Below are 16,528 nucleotides of genomic sequence, written 5' to 3' on the forward strand. Positions count from 1 at the left end.
GGTGTGTGGGAACAACTACCTCGTTGAGTTTTCTGAGGTCCTGTACTGGTCAGAATCAGCCATTGAATTTCTTTACTCAGAGAATGGGGGAGTTGAGGCGAGTGGGTTGGTATGAGGAGTTGGGCCTGTAATAAATGGGACATAATGTGCTTTAAACCTTTGAGGGTTAAGAGGGTTAAAGGATATTGCGGAAGGGTTGCATACCGGATGGGGGTCTCTTAGTTGAATATAAACCGGGGAATGGTGTCTGTTATTTTAAGTTGAGAAGTATCCCAGACTGTGGGGTTAATCCTAGCAAGCAAAGAACAATCAGGAGGCTTAAGGGGTATGGGACCAGGTCCAGACTAGAATGAATTAAACATATGGTAGTGGACGTTGAAGGGGAAATGATAATGGAACCTTTTAATTTGTAGAGATCTTGCCCCAATAAGGGGATGGGGCATCTTGGCATAACTATAAAGAAATGGGATAATGAAAGGGATCCAAATGTGCCAAAAGGGGCAGGTATCTGCAGTGGATATGTTGCAGCCCCCAAGACTCCCATAATTGGGTTATTTGATTTAAAAGTATATCCATGCCATTTAGTCAAAAGTGAAAGAACTGTTCCTCTGTTGACCACAAACTGCTTGGCCGTCCACCATCCCTATAACCTGGGGCTCCTTGCATGTGTCACCAAAGGTGGTAGGGTAATGGAGCATGGGCCCCCTCATTCCAACATCTGAGTGAATGGGACTTAGGAATTGGGTGGCTTTACTGGAGGGAGGGGTGTCTTTTCCTGGTGACAATTTGCCTTCCAGTGTCCCCATTGTTCACAGTTGGGACAGGTTTGAAGGGGGACCTCAGATTAGGACAGTCTTTTACCCACTGTCCATTTTGCCCTCATTGGAAGCAGGGCCCAGGAGGTACATTATAGGGTCGGGTGGGGACATGAGTCCTGGGTGCTTTCCTTGGGCTTTGGATGGCAAAGGCCAGGAGCTGATATTTAACTTTAAGGTGTTTCTCTTTCTCCTTTGTGGTCTCATCTTCTCAGTTGTTAAAAACTTTGAAAGCTGTATCTAAAAATAACTGCTGAGGAGACTTAAGACCCCTCTTTTACTGTCTGAGTTTCTTGTGGATGTCAGATGCAGACCCACTGAAGTTAAAATGAAGAAAGTGATTGCCATCAGGACTGTTGACATGTGAATTTGTAAGGTGATGGCCTCAATAAGTCAGGCCAAAAATAGGGTGGGATTTTCATCAGGTATCTGGGTAGGTTCATCTGTAGGGTGGAAGTTAGTGTATAATATCTGTTTGCCCAAGTGAGGTGATATACCTGAGTCAGATGAGTAAACTCCTTCCTATATTTGGCAGGATTTTCAAAAAATGAGCCTTGTCTGTCTTCTATTTGGGACATCTGTCATGGAGAAATGGATATGAACTCAGAGGTTCCCTTCAGCTCCTGCCACCTCATTGAGAGGAAACATATTTTACTGGCAGTGTTTTTGACTGTTTGTGTGGAAGGGATAGAAGGGGAGAGGGGGAACTTGTGTGTAGGATCTGAGAAGGGGGATCTGATAGAGTGGCAGTGGACTCTGTGGGGAGGAGTCAGGTATGGGAGCAGTGAGATTATGTGGAGGGGAACTGGATGGGGGACCAGTATAATTCTGGGGAGAGGGGGCCTGATATGGGGCCTTGGGATCCTGGGATTTGTAAGGAGGGGTTTATTTACCATTTCTTGGACTGTAAATGAGGAAGAAAGTTGTAAGTTCATAATTAGTAACTGCAAAGAGGAACAATGTTGGCATTGGGAAGGGTTTGAGCAGAGGAAAAAGAAGGCCTGGAGTTAGGGAAGTTCCAACCACTTGCCATTTTGTGTTAGATATTTTTCCAAAGCCTGGAGAATTTCTTTACCAAGAGTTCCATATTTGGACCATGGGTGCTGGCTATCTAATTATATTGTGGCCAAATTTGAGTGCTGAGCCTAATGAGGCATTTAATTTTGAGGTCAATTTAGGAGTAGAGGGTCTTAAAATTGGTAGAGAGCCCAAGGGGGTGTCTCTGGATTCTGACTGGGTAACTCCCATATTTGGAGAGGCTCAGGCTCGATAGAAATGACAGCTGAGAGCAAAGTGTCCTCTGCACTCTTAAGTTACAGGTATGCCAGTCACTGGACTAAACTTTTCCCACAGGGTGCTAGGGAAATGTCTTTACTCCAATCTCAATGGTTGGGGACCCTGGGTCCCAGCTAGTCAAAGGCAGATACCTACTTCTGGAGACCAGAGGGATGGATAGGTACCTATCTGCTGCAGACCAGACAGACGGAGACGGAAGTGACGATTTGAGAACAGAGCATCTTGTAGGCTCACTCACCACAAGTGTGCCAATCACTGGACTAGACATTTCCCACTGGGGATTGGGGAAACGTCTTTACCGCAGTCTCAGTGATGGGGGACCCTGGGGTTCCTGACTGACTAAAGGGTGGGTTCTGCTAGAGACCAGATGGACGAATGGAGTCTTACCTCTCCAGAGATGAGGCCGGTGGTGGGTGCAGAAACAAAATGGCAAGGAAGTCCCTGATCTGTGAAGTTTTCCTGGGTGTGTAAGGGAAGGGAAGGTTGGGGAGGAGAGGAAGTAGAAATAGGACTCCTTCAATGCCAACAAGGGGTTCGGTACAAATCCTTTAAGGGTCCACATGACATCCCAGCTAAAGTGGACAGCAGAGGGCATGAAGGCCCTATAGTTCTACAGGGTGGGGAAACAGTCAGTTTGGGGATTCAGTTGGAGCTCATTTGGTGGCTGGGGGGACCCCCAACTTTCAGAAAGCAATGGAATTTCCAGATGTTCAACAGTCATTTCCAGGCCTCCTGAGTCATTTAACTCTGTGGGGAGACAGAAACTGTGTAAACTAATCAGATGTCTCTAACAAATACATTTATGATTAATTCCATATCAGACAAGGGTATTAAACAGCATTTACCTCTTCCTTGTTGAAGAAAAATACTAGAAACAATGTATATATACATTTACATTTTCATTTGTGTATGCCATGTAAACTGAACCTTTTAAACCATGTGAATTAAAGGTACTTGGATCCATATTTTTGAAGTTTTAATTTATGAGCTCATTCATTTATATGACAATTTTGATACACACACACATGTAGATAGGGCAATACACCAGTCTACATATACAGAGAACAAAGAAAGAAAAACCTTATAACATTTAAAACCTATTAGATTGAGAACTAATAAGCAGAGTGTAAAACAACTACAGTTGGATAAAATAGGTCTGATCAGGAAAACATATTAACCTAGGTGAGCCGGATCAAAATCATGAGTTAAAAAAGAGAGAGAGAGAATTAAAAAAAAAAAAAAAAAGAGTCCTAGGGAAAAATGATATGGTCGATAATCATTTCACTAAAGCAGCATGAGAGAGCAAGAAAGAAAGAGAGAGAGCTCTGAAATCATTTTTCTCCCTGTGTTGCAGCCAGGGAGAAGTTAAACTGAATTTTTCCAGCTAATTGTGCCTTCAAAAGTTTTTTTCAGAAGGGAACATTTGCCTGCTGCTTTGAGCTGAAGCCTAGTTGGGAGAAAACAGGTTGTAAAGTCATCTGGGGGTGGGTGATCCTGAGAGAAACAAGAAGACATGAGTACTGAAATGAGATTAACATAAAATAAATTGCCAGAGTTCTCCCACAGAAAAGAAATGACAGCAAGTCAGGGCAGACATTCCCAACACCTGGGTGAAGCAGGACTCTGATCCACCTTTTTTGATGCAAGATGGCAGATGATGCTGTATTGCCTCATGAGTCACAATGATGGTATGAATCCTGGGGTGCATCCTGTGTATGTGCTTCTTCCCATGGTATGAGCCCTATCCCTTTGAGGTGGGCTTGTGTGTGGGTGGTGGAGATGATCAGAGCAGCCTGAGCTATGTGGTTGTGGTTGCAACTAGGGCCTTTTGGGGAGGAGGCAAGCTGAGGAGGAAGGAGGTGAAGATTGGAGAGGACCTATTTCCCTGTGGCATCTGTAGGCAGAAGGTGGCCTCTGATTCAGAGGTCTCATGGAGAAAGAGAAAATATACTGGAGGTTCATTGTAACCAAGAGGGGTAAAAGGACCCCCCAAAACATCCCATTTCCCAGTCAGGGAACCAAAAATGTAAGCACATGAGCACACAAATGATAGAGGTGGGGACAGATCTGGGATCAGCAAGTTTTTCTTTATTTGGTAGCAGAGTCAGTTGGACAAACACCTGATATGGCTCATTTTGGGGGTAAAATGGCTGCTGACCAGGAGTTTCTGGGCTTTATTTACAGTTTTTGCAGAGCCAGGCCATGGGTGCAGTTAGTGACTTTTGGTGGACCCTTTTGGTGGGCAGGAGGCAGGGCCAGATCATGCGAGAGTTATGGTGGCAGGATCATTTAGGTTGGGGTGGGAAGACAGGTAGGTAACTGTGTCCTTCAACTGGGATGTAGCTCATTGGTAAATCACTACTCAATTCAATCCCTAGTACTGAAAAAAGAAGGAAGGAAGGAAGGAAACAAAAGAGAATAGAGCGCAAACTTGTTCAGAGGAATAGAAAACCTGATCCTAAGATTCATATGGAAATGCAAGGAATTCTTTAATAGCCAAAACGATCTTTAAAAAGAATATAAAGATATAAAACACCATGACAATGGATTAGACGATTGTTTTACAAATGTTACACCAAAAGTGCAAGAAAGAAAAATTATTTTATTTAAATAAAAATTATTTTATTCCCCCCCGGAATAAAAAAAAAACTCTTTATCTTCAAAGGATACTCAATAAAGTGAAAAGATGGGAAACAAAATGGTTACCTAGTATATGTAACAAACTTGCAACTCAGTAATAAAACGGGTCAAAAAAAATGGCCAAATGAATAGAAAGTTCTTTAAGAAAATATGTATATCCAGTGAGCAAATGAAAAATGCTGCCAAGGAAATGAAATGCAAGTCAAAACCACAATGAGATTTTATTTTATCACCATTAAAATGGCTATAATCAAAAAGCCAGATAATAACATGCATTACTGAGGTTGTGTTCAAATCAATTCCCATTTTGCTGGTAGGAAATAGTAATGGTGTCACTGCTTTGGAAAACAGGCTGGCAGTTTCCAGTCCTACTTGTTATATGTCAAAGAGAAACCAACACATATCTTCATACAAAAACTTGCACATAGATGTTTACAGCAGCATTGTTTATAATAACCAAATACACAACTAAACTGTGTATCATTGGGGTAATGGATATATAAACTATGATTTACCTATGCAGTTGAGTGTTATTTTGCAATTGAAAAACAATGAAGTATTTACACAGGCTACCATATGGATGACCTTTAAAACATTGTGATAAAAAGTCAGACAATAAGGACCACAAATTGTATGATTCCATTTATGTAAATGTCCACAGTATGCAAATCTAGAGAGATAGAAATTTAATTAGTTGATGCCTAAGTCTGGGATAAGGAATAGGAATTGAGGGGTATCTGGCTATTTGTAGAGGAATGATACAAAATCTTCAAATTACTTGTGATGAATGTGTATTTCTGTAACTATACTAGAAGCCATTGCATCATACACTTTAAATGACAAATTTCATGACATGCACATTATATCTCAAAAAAGCTGTTTTAGGAAAGAAAAAAGCTATATATATTCACATATCTATAAGCATTTCTGTAAGTAACCATCCATACTTATATTAAGTAAAACATGAGTTTATATAGATGTCTCTATCTTCCTTTACCCCATCTAGCTTCCTACCCTTGCTTATCAATAAACTCATTCCATCACTGAGAAATACAATTTCCCTCACATCATTCATTTACCAAATTGTCTCATTTCATTACACATGTACAGTAATATTAAAATGACTAATCAAAACCTTGATGTGACACACCTTTATCACCTTGAACATAGTATCATGTGCTTAGAATTTCATCAAAATAGAAATAAATATTCGTAATGCATAATAGAAATAAATATTTGTAATGCATTTAGATAATTTAGTTGCAGTCTACATCCCTTGTTTGGATCCTTCAACTTCCTAAATGATTTTAAAAATACATTAAGATTTACTCTTTGTGCTCGAAAGTTCTATAGCTTCTAACAAATTCAGGTGCCTACTATCATGGTATCACATAGAACAGTTCCATTGCTGTACATACCTCCTATGTCTCACCTACTCAACCTTTCCCTCTTCCCCTGAACCACCAGTCCTTTCATAGTCTCCAGTTTTCAGAAGATCACATAAAAGGAATCTGAGTATGAGGTTTTTTCAAACTGTCTTCTTTCTCTGAGCCACATGCATTTGAGGTTTCTTTCTCTTTTCACAGCTTCCAGAGCAGACTCTAATAACCACCATTCCTCATTAGAATGTTACATTTTTTTACAATTTACAAACCTACATTGACACATTATATCCATGCTTTTCAGCAGCTATCAATATAAAAGTCATTTCTATGTTACTAAAAACAAACTGTTGTATAATATTTCATTATACAGTTATTCCACAGTTTATTTGTCCATTCACTATCAAAGAACATCTTAGTTGGTCACTCATGACTTTTGTCTATAATGAATACAACTGCTATAACTATTTGCAGGGATTTTTATTGTAAACACATTTTCAAGTCAGTTGGGTAAGTAAGACTACAATTCTTGGATCATATAAAACTAGGTTTGGCTCTGGAAGAAACTCTCGAACTCTTTGGAAAAATGTTTGGCTATCTCTTTTTTCATTAATATAAGATTATTTAACTTTGATTTAGACCCTGTGGTAAAGGCTCGGGATAGAAAGTTAAGAAGGACACAGATTCCTCCCTTAGAAACCTGTAGTGGATGCTGGAGAGGTTGTGGAGAAAAAGGAATACTTTAACATGGTTGGTGGGATTGTAAATTAGTATAACCACTATGGGAATCAGTATGGAGGTTCTTCAAAAGACTAAGCATGAACCACCTATAACCCAGTTATACCACTCCTCGGTATTTATCCTTAAGAATTAAAGCCATCATATTGCAGTGATGCATGCATACCCATGTTTATAACAATACAATTCACAGTAGCCAAACTGTGGAACCAGGCTACATTTCCATCAACAGTTGAATGGATAAACACAATGTTTATCAGTCATAAAGAAAAATAAAATTATGTAATTTGCACATAAATGGATGGAAATAGAGACCATTATGTTAAGTGTAACATATGTTAAGTCAAATTCAGGTCAAGAGTCATGTTTTCACTCATGTGGAAATTAGAGAGGGAAAAGTAAAAGAAAGGTGGGAACTGATCTCAAGAAAATTAAAAGGAGATTAGTAGAGGAAAGTGACAAGAGAGTGGGAGGAGGGAAGTGCTGGGGAGTGATATTGGCCAAATTCTATTGTTATATTGTCTGCATGTACTTGTATGTTATGACAAATCCCATCATTATGTATAACTATAATGCACCAATAAAAAATATGGGAAGAAAAGAAACCTATAGTGGAAAAAAATTTATATACATATATAAATATATATCTTTTAAAATAAATAATTGCGAGTGCTATGAGAGCTATAATTACATGTGTAGGTATTTACTAATTAGAAACTATTGTCTTTATTGCTTTTTCCTTTACAAGTTTATCCATTCTTCCTTTGTTGTCAAGGGAGCTAACAGCATTTCCTATCTCTTAAGCTATAACTTCCTTGTTTCTTTCACACAAAATCAATACAATTTTCTAATTGATATTCTCGCTAATATTGCATTTCCACTTCTTCCTAACCTTCTCAAATCTTTATCTCAAGGATTTCTGAACCTGTGATATTTGATGGCATTTATTTTGTAGAATCTATATTTTTCATTTCAGATAGTTCATATAGTCTATTTGTGTGTGCATGTGTGTTATGTTGTGTGAAACATAATATTCCTTAAAGCAGGTGTGATAATTTTCTCTATGAAGAACATTATGTATTTAAAACAAACTTTCTTAGCACACTGATGCTAATTAATTGTGTATGCAGTAAGTCTTAAAACCCCATATTATTATTCTTTACTTCCTTGTAAGGAATAGGAAGATAAATATAAGAAGGTATTTTATGTATGTGATTTCATAGGAGCACCAGTTTGGATTTTCATGTTTTAAAAAATAAAATAAAATAAAAGAACTGAGAAATCAGTTCTTTCTTGCCAGGCAATGATATTTAGGACACTCAAGATGTGACTAAAAACACTTCATGCCAGTTTCTGGTATTCTCTGATTTATGAGAATAAATCATGAATGTATTGTTGACACAATTCATTAACGTTGCCTACTTCTGTTTTTAAATCTTTTGGGGGACAGGAGGGAAGAACCCCATATGGAGAAATGGAAAGAGAGTGACAGGGCTGACACAAATATAAACAACTGGGAATATCAGCAAGGAGCCAAATTGAGGAGTTATTTCCCTTCTGATGCTTCCTGCTGCCTGCAGTGACCAATTTAAAAATTTGCTTTTAAAACACAAGGTAATTTGGCCAGGTGCCATAGTGCACACCTGTAATCCCAGTGGCTGGGGTGGCTGAGGCAGAAGGATCACCAGTTCAAAGCCAGCCTCAGAAATTTAGGGAGGCCCTATCTTAAAAAAATAAAATGAGCTAAGGATGTAATTTGGTGGTTAAGAGCCCCTGGGTTGGATCTCCTGTACCAAACAAAACAAAACAACCTACAGAAGGTAATGTGTTTGGTCTAATGTATCCAAATTTCTTAAAAATAGCTGCTGAAACAACCCTCAGCAGTGCAGACTGGAGCGCACGTGCGCATGTATGCGGGCATTTAAACATCATGAAAATAATGCTGTTACTGAGGTTTTTGGGCAGTTTCTGCTGACTGTGGGAACTCCTCTCTGCATCAGCAATTTTGTATTTGATTTGGAACTTGTTCTAAATATTCACCACCAAAGATTGGAAGGCAGACTTGGAGAGAATAAGTAAAGACATTCCAGAGACCTTTGAAAATCGCAATGTGTTTGTTGCCTCTACCAAAGGATAAGAGCATTTCGATGCACACTGAGCAGCTGAACCAAGATTACTGTCCAAGTTGCTCTTGTGGCTGAGACTACTTTACAAGGTTCCTAGAAATTTTAGTTGATGGAGCTTGCTGATTAAAATATCTTTTATCTGACAGCAGTTTTAAGACAATTGACATAGGTTGTCCCTTCTGACTGCCTCAGTTGGTTTTGCAAATATTTTAGGAAATCAAGTATAGATAAGAATTAAGTTTGGAAAATGATTAATGATATTGTTTCTGACATCACGAACTTTAGTTCGGCTTGATGGGCAGTTTTATGAAGGCAGTTTGCTTGTTTTATAAGTAAAAAGATCACTGTTTAATTACCTATTTTTATCTGAGTCCTCCAGAGTTTGAGCTATTCTATGTTGTAAATGTTTGATTGTAAGGTGAATAAATATTAATTTTATATTTAAGTGACTATTCCTGTTTAGAATAACAGATTTGGTGTGTGCATCTTAATATTCATTAAATTTCTACTAGCTACCATGTTACATCACAAATATTAATCCTTAAAACAAAGTTGTTATTCTTTATTTATTAGCATTTTGCAGATTTGGAAACAATGGCTCACAGAACTGAAGTAATTTGCTAAACATGTTGAATTGTGGATATGTGAGTCATTAATAGGTTCTGATTTCAATTTTAATATTGTTTGCTTTGTTCAATATCCCTTTAATAAATCTTTTAATGGAAAATAATAAAAAATTAATCAATTTTAACAGATTTTCCTGCTCAACTAAAGGGCACACATTACTAATAAATTCTCAGTTCAAATTAGATTTTATGTATGTATATTACATGTGATTACTTCTGTTTTGCATTGGTACATGCAGTCATCTTTATATACATAGGCTTTGCAATATAAATTCTAAAACACTTCAGTTTCTCATATATGAGGTTACACTGGTGGTGAGTAATGTAGCAGGAGGCTTTTAAATTTAAAAAAATACAGTCTGTGGTATCATTTAATATGAATACTATATTTTTTATTTCAAGTTCACATAAATTGTAATACACATGTAACTTATCAGTATGGATAAAATTTTAAGGTTCATTTGAAAAATTTTAATGTTGTTGCAAGAATCATAAAATGGAGTAAAATAAATATTTAAAGAATTAATTAAATTACTTAGCACTTTGCCCAAAGGAATAAAATTTATATTACTGAGTGCTACTCATGTGCACTTATAATTTTTAATAAATTTATACTAATCTCCACTAAAAGATTCCATTTTTAATTCAAAATAAATAATGTGATAACATTTCTTAATTTATGATATAGTGATCTTGTTCTTTAAGTGTGCTTATGTTTTATTTATAAAAACTAAATATTTGAAAAAAATAAAGAAAGCAGCTTTGCATCTCAATGATGAGATTTCGTCCTTTCTAAAAATGTTTAGCAAGAACCACTGGAAGCACACTATTTTCAAAAATTTTCTTTTACTTCTTTTTCAATAATATGTGGTTTGCATAGCCCCTACAGAACAAGAGAGTGAGGGAAAGAATTCATCCATAAGAAAGAAAACAAAGTTTATATTTGAAATGTAAAGTGTAGCCAAGTAAACTGGGCATTTGTGGAAATATAGGGTTCAGATAAAAAAAAAAAAAAAACTATCCTAAATGCTGAAGGAGAAGGATAGATTCATGAAATGGCTATGCATTGAGGCAGGTTCAAGAAGACTGATGTGAATAGATCAGGTTAAAAGATTTCACCTTTTAGCATTCCTCCAGAGTATGCATTACGTAGAGATGATAGCCCTGAAATGGAGCAGTATTGATTCTTTAATTGAAAATTACAGAATTTGTTCAAATATGACACTGTGCTCATATTATTGTTCCTGTGATATTTTTCTTTAAATTTCATAAGCTAGTGATGGAATTATTGTTTCCATTGTAAGAGGATAAGGGAAACTGATTTCAAAAATTGATAATTTCATTGTCATTATTACTTAGGCATGCAATTCATTCTTTTTCCAAACAGGCAATTAATGGTTTTGAACCTTGCTTATTCACAGATTTAATCTTAGACATCACATAAATCTTTCACGTGCTGGGGCATGGCAGCTTCTCTGCTCAGCTCTCAAATCAAACATTATGACTTGATGGTGGCAGAGATAAGGCCTTGGCTAATGATATTTACCACTGAAATTGGGTTACTGTTACATTACCAAAAGCTTGCTATTTCTTAGACAAGAATATAGAGTGCAAAACTAAGAAGTCTAAAAATTAAGATTCAGACTATGAATAAAATATCATGGAAAATAACATAATTTCCCCATAGTTTAATAACAATATTATTTTGACAAGTTATTGACCTGAAATTTAAAAATCACAAAATGCTCTATTAGGTACAAATTTGGAGTTTCTATGATGTTGAAAAATACTTTTAAAGCAAAAACAAAACCCAGAGGAGTAAAATGTATGAAAGTCTAATATTAGGAAGCACTAACCAGTCTTAAAAATCCTGTCTTTCAGGAAAGGACGGTGACCATCAGAAGACAAACAGTGGGAGGATTTGGATTAAGCATAAAGGTAGCCCATCTTTCCAGTCTATCCTTACACAGGCCAAGTGTAAGGGCTGAACTTTTGTGTATTTTAATGTTTGCCAGTTAATAATTAGAAAATAATAGCTATAGCAAGCTTCTTAAGATTTAGATTGGAGTGTCAATTAAGTAGGTTCTCATTGAACTTTGTCCACCCATTATCTTTTGATTTAGACATTTGAGAAAAAGTCTTGGGAATTTTACTTTAGCTGACATGGAATATAACGTATTAACTTTCTTATCTGGTTTCTTCTTGTACATTAAATATGATGCTACATGAACATGTCTTCCTCTAACCCTCCAGAGTAGGGAATGCTAAACTGCAGTGAATGGAGCAAGTATAAATTCCATACTCATAAAAGACCTGAGAGCATATGAAGGATTAGTTGTATTACGTTCTCTTTTCCTTCAACTGGAAATTTTATTAAAGAAATCACTATATCTCATTTAATAATGTACCCCAATTTTTTATTATAAAGTTTTTAGGGCCTTTATTCCTGGATATTATTGACTATTAGAGCTGTACCACATCTGTAATTTAACATCATTTAAGCAAAAGAGAAATTATGAAAGGAATGAAGATTATGTAAATATTGAGGTCAATTCAACAACTTAAATGCCTCTACCAATACTACCCTTCTGCATAGATAAATAAAATGTAAGTTTATATTGATTTTTGACTTAGATATTTACTTATGTGAGTTGAAAATCATTTACAATTCTCAGGTACACCTTTCATGAAATTTTAACATAGTTCAAGTTATATATGCCTGGAAAGTACGACTCTGAACTTTGTGAATATAAGTTCTGGTCAATTATGTGAAAATAACCAAGAAAAAAGATCAATTTGCAAAAGCATGATAGTGTCAGTGATGAGAACATTGCTATATAAAATGTTAGTTTTAAAGCATATTTCATATTCCAGTCAAGACCAGAGAAGCATGGTCTTGACTGCAAGAACAAATTGCAGGATGTGGAAACTCTGCTGTGGGGATTCCATAATCAACAGATAAGGACTTTTTGGTTTTGAATTTTTTTCCTGCCAAGACGTTTATTTAGATTACTATGAAGAATTTATAGGTACCACTGAAGATACTATAAATTCCATGAACAAAATCCAATAGTGGAAGCTGATTTCATTTGAGTTACACATTTTTCCTGATCTTGTCACTAACTTTATTTTAGCCGTGCACTCAGAAACTCTTTGCTATTTAGTTTTGAACCCAATAACACAATGCTCTTTATTTTGACTAAAAAAACACACTTTAACTTAGACAGTTTCTAGCATCAAGAATTTTCCTAAATAAAGCTTTTCAGTGTAATATACTCATTAATTCAATCCATTCACATAATACAATAATTTTCTGAAGTAAATGTGTGAATTTATCATTAAAAATAGTAGCCACAAAAGTAAAAACTGAACTAAGAGTAGTGTCATATAACTAGGACACTTAACAAAAAAGGAAATTATTTCAAACTTCTTATATACACATTAACAAAGAAAATAAACATTAATAATTTTATTTAGAATAGTATTCATTCATCCCAATGGGATTGCTTTTATGGTTTTTCATTTTGAATTTCTTGTTTGAGTTTCTCTTTTTTCTTTTTGTAACTATGTTTCATTATATTAATGCATATCAAAATATGATTTTTTTACTTTAAATAGCAAGACTATGATATAAATATCTTCTTTGTTATATGTGAATTGGATGAACTACTGTGCTTATTTATTAACAGTATTTTCTTTAGATCTGAGAATTTAAAAATTCCCTATAACAAACTTTACAAAACATTCTAAATGGAAGCAGAATTTATGTTGAATCATTTATGGCTGTCAGGAGTAATTCTGAGCCAATAATGTAATTATATATATACATTATTTTGTCTTTATTTACTTCCAGCTTAGGAATCACTGTTGGCTAGCTCACACTGGAGATTTTATAGTGAGAATTATTAATTAAAGTTTTAATGTCTCCACTAGAGTTAGCCAAAGGAAGATAGTATGGTGGATAACTGAAAGGGCATTTACAAAAATAGTTCTGATTCCTACTGGTCTTCAAAAAAATTGTACTTAACTCAGAACACAGAGTACCTCAGTTTTTACCTTTCAAAAAGTTTTTTCAAACTGGGCATGATATCACATGCCTGTAATCCCAGTGGCTCAAGAGGCCGAAGTAGGAGGATCACTAGTTCAAAGTCAGCCTCCCCAGAAACTTAGCAAGACCCTGAGCAACTCAATGAGACCCTGTCTCTAAATAAAATATAAAATAAGGCTGGGTATGACTCAGTTGTAAAGTGTCCCTGGGTTTGATTCCTGGTACCAAAGAAGATAACAGAATTAATCAAACATCATTACCCTATGTAAATGTATGATTACACAAATGATATGCCTCACTTCATGTACAACCAGAGAAACAAGTTGTACCCCATTTGTTTACAATTAAAAAATAAATAAATAAAATAAAAAATTAAAAAAAAATTGACTGAGGAGTAACAAAATATTCTTTTTGGTCAAAACACTAAGGTTCTCTAACACACACTGTTAGAGCGGTCAGCTGGCCGTGCTCCGTGCTCCTGACAAATCTCAGCTCCTGGGACTTTCTTGACAGTCTCCACTTTTCCTGACGATAATCCCTCATCTCTCCCACATTGCAATCAGAGCTTAAAAAGTCAATAGGCAACTGTGCAAAGAAGATTCTTATGTGGCAGTTTTTTTTCTCGTACTCCTTTTTTTTTTTTTTTTTTTAATAGACATGCCTCAGTGGCTTTAGGTTTTAGGTAACATGCCATCCCTGAAGCTTCTGTCCATAAATTCTTGATATCCCTGCCCATGGTACTATTCTTTCCTAAGTCTCCACTCCAGTCAGAATCCACTGTATGGGTGTAGTTGGGGATGATATAAATCAGCCTTTATCTCCACTTTGTATAAGACAATTTTGAAACTTCTCAAAAAAAAAAAAAAATGTGCAGGTGGGTAAATGTTGAGACTATTGTTTGTCGATTCAGTTTAATTACAGAACTTGGACATCTTTCCTTGAAGGGCTAACATCAGAATGAGACCCAGAACATATGGCGGATAGCTGTCTTCTCAAAAATTCCTGAAATCCCAAGGAATACAAAGAAAAATAAGTTCAGCAAAAATGAATCTGTATTGAATTTGAATCTTTAAAATCATTAATTTTTAAAATATGATTTTAAGTAAGTTTTGAATCATTTTCTTTTAAATTATTATATACTGCCCTTCTTCATATTATTTTTAATTTTGAGAAACTTTTTGTTTTTCATTTTAGGAATTTCTAACAAAATATGAGACTCTTCTTTGAAAGCCATACCTATTATCTTAAATTATAATTGTCAAATTATTTTAAAATACTTATTAAATAATGTTCAGAAGTGTTAGATACTCATTGAGGAACACAGCTATCCAGAAGCAGTTGGAGCATCAATTTCATTGAGGTTAATGTTTTAATTACTCATTTATCTTCATAGATAAATTTAGTCCTTAGATACATAACATCCCAACATTTGGTAATAAATTTGTTTTACCATGAAAATGTAAAGACTGCTGGGTGTGCTGGTGCATGCCTGTGATCCCAGTGGCTCAAGAGGCTGAGGCAGGAGGATCACAAGTTCAATGCCAGCCTCAGCAACTTAGGAAGGCCCTAAGCAACTTAGTGAAGCCCTGTCTCAAAATAAAATAAATAGATATAAAGGGCTGGGGATGTGGCTCAGTGGTTAAGCACTCCTTCTTCAATTCTTAGTATAAAAAAAGAAAAAAAAAAAAGGAAAAGGAAAGACCAAAATTATCTATGTATCCATGTCCATTGAAAATAAAGGCAAAACAACCACAAACAGTGACTTGAATTCAAAGGAAGACTTGCACCCCTGATGCAGCTGGTGGAGGATATCTTGACCTGGGAGGTTCCACAATGAGACTGGCCCTCCCTCCTGTCTTCCCAGTGCCTGGCGTAGAGTTCGTCCTCAGTTCCTTAATAAAGGGATTCTCTTGTCTGTGAGAGGTATGCCGACACCAGAATCATGTTCTTTTCTCTGCCTTCTTGTTCCTTATTATGCTTGTTTTGTCATTGCTATTTAAGAAGTCTTATAAGTGCTAGCTAGGTACATTGGTGCGTGCCTATAATCCAGGTCATTCAGGAAGTTTAGGCAGGAGGATCACAATTTCCAGGCCAGTCTCACCAAATTGCAAAACCTCTCAGCAACTTAGTGAGATTCCATCTCAAGATAAAAAAGTGCTGAAGAACTATAGCTCAGTGGTAAAGCACCCTTGAGTTCAATCCCTAGTACCAAAAAAATAAACAAACAAATAAAATGTTTATTAGAAAACCAAATGTAAGGAGATGAAGTTTGAAAGTATGTCTTACATATTAATACCTGGCCCATTACTATTTTTAAGTGACCTTTAAGTATCTTTACATGACCATCTTTTATCTGCAGGCCCCTACTCCAAAACCTCAATTTGGAGTTGTTTTCCTTCCCCTCCAAGTGCTTTTTGCACATTCTAATTTCTGCTCCCAGTTCTCCAGGAAGTTTTATTGATTTTTGCTATTTTTACTGTGGTGTTGCTTTTTGGAGACATTCTCATACCTGTTATAACCTAGGTTCACCTTTGACTATGAACTCCTGACCATTCTCATTATTCATTCTTCCTTGTTTAAAATCTCTCACAATTCAACAACCTGTGGGGCTTTTTTCTCACCCCTTGTATGAGGTTTTGTTTTTATTTACTTCTCAGTAGAAGATCAAGCTTTTCTATTTACATTTTTCCCAATTTCCACAAAATCCATACCTGAATTTCTGCAATAACTGGGCAAAAAACCCACTAAACTTTCCCTCATAATTGCGTATTTTTCTCTTTGTTCTCAGAATGAAAATACTTTCTTTGAACATATCAGATTAATCAAACTAGCTAGGGTATCATCTACATTTTCCTAC

General features: G+C 35.9%; 1 protein-coding gene across 6 annotated transcripts in view; it reads left to right on the forward strand.

The window, feature by feature from the left end:
- Positions 1–16,528, forward strand: part of SNTG1 (syntrophin gamma 1) — a gene marked incomplete at its 3' end in the record, with an annotated part of 879,325 nt that overhangs the window by 556,801 nt on the left and 305,996 nt on the right. For all 6 annotated transcript variants that reach the window (XM_079136674.1, XM_079136675.1, XM_079136673.1 and 3 more), the window contains one exon: positions 11,505–11,561. In XM_079136674.1, the coding sequence (XP_078992800.1) occupies positions 11,505–11,561 (57 nt within the window). The remainder of the gene's footprint in view (positions 1–11,504; positions 11,562–16,528) is intronic.

This window comes from Sciurus vulgaris (genome assembly GCF_902686455.1).
Source record: "Sciurus vulgaris genome assembly, chromosome: 1".
NCBI classification, from domain to species: Eukaryota; Metazoa; Chordata; class Mammalia; order Rodentia; family Sciuridae; genus Sciurus; species Sciurus vulgaris.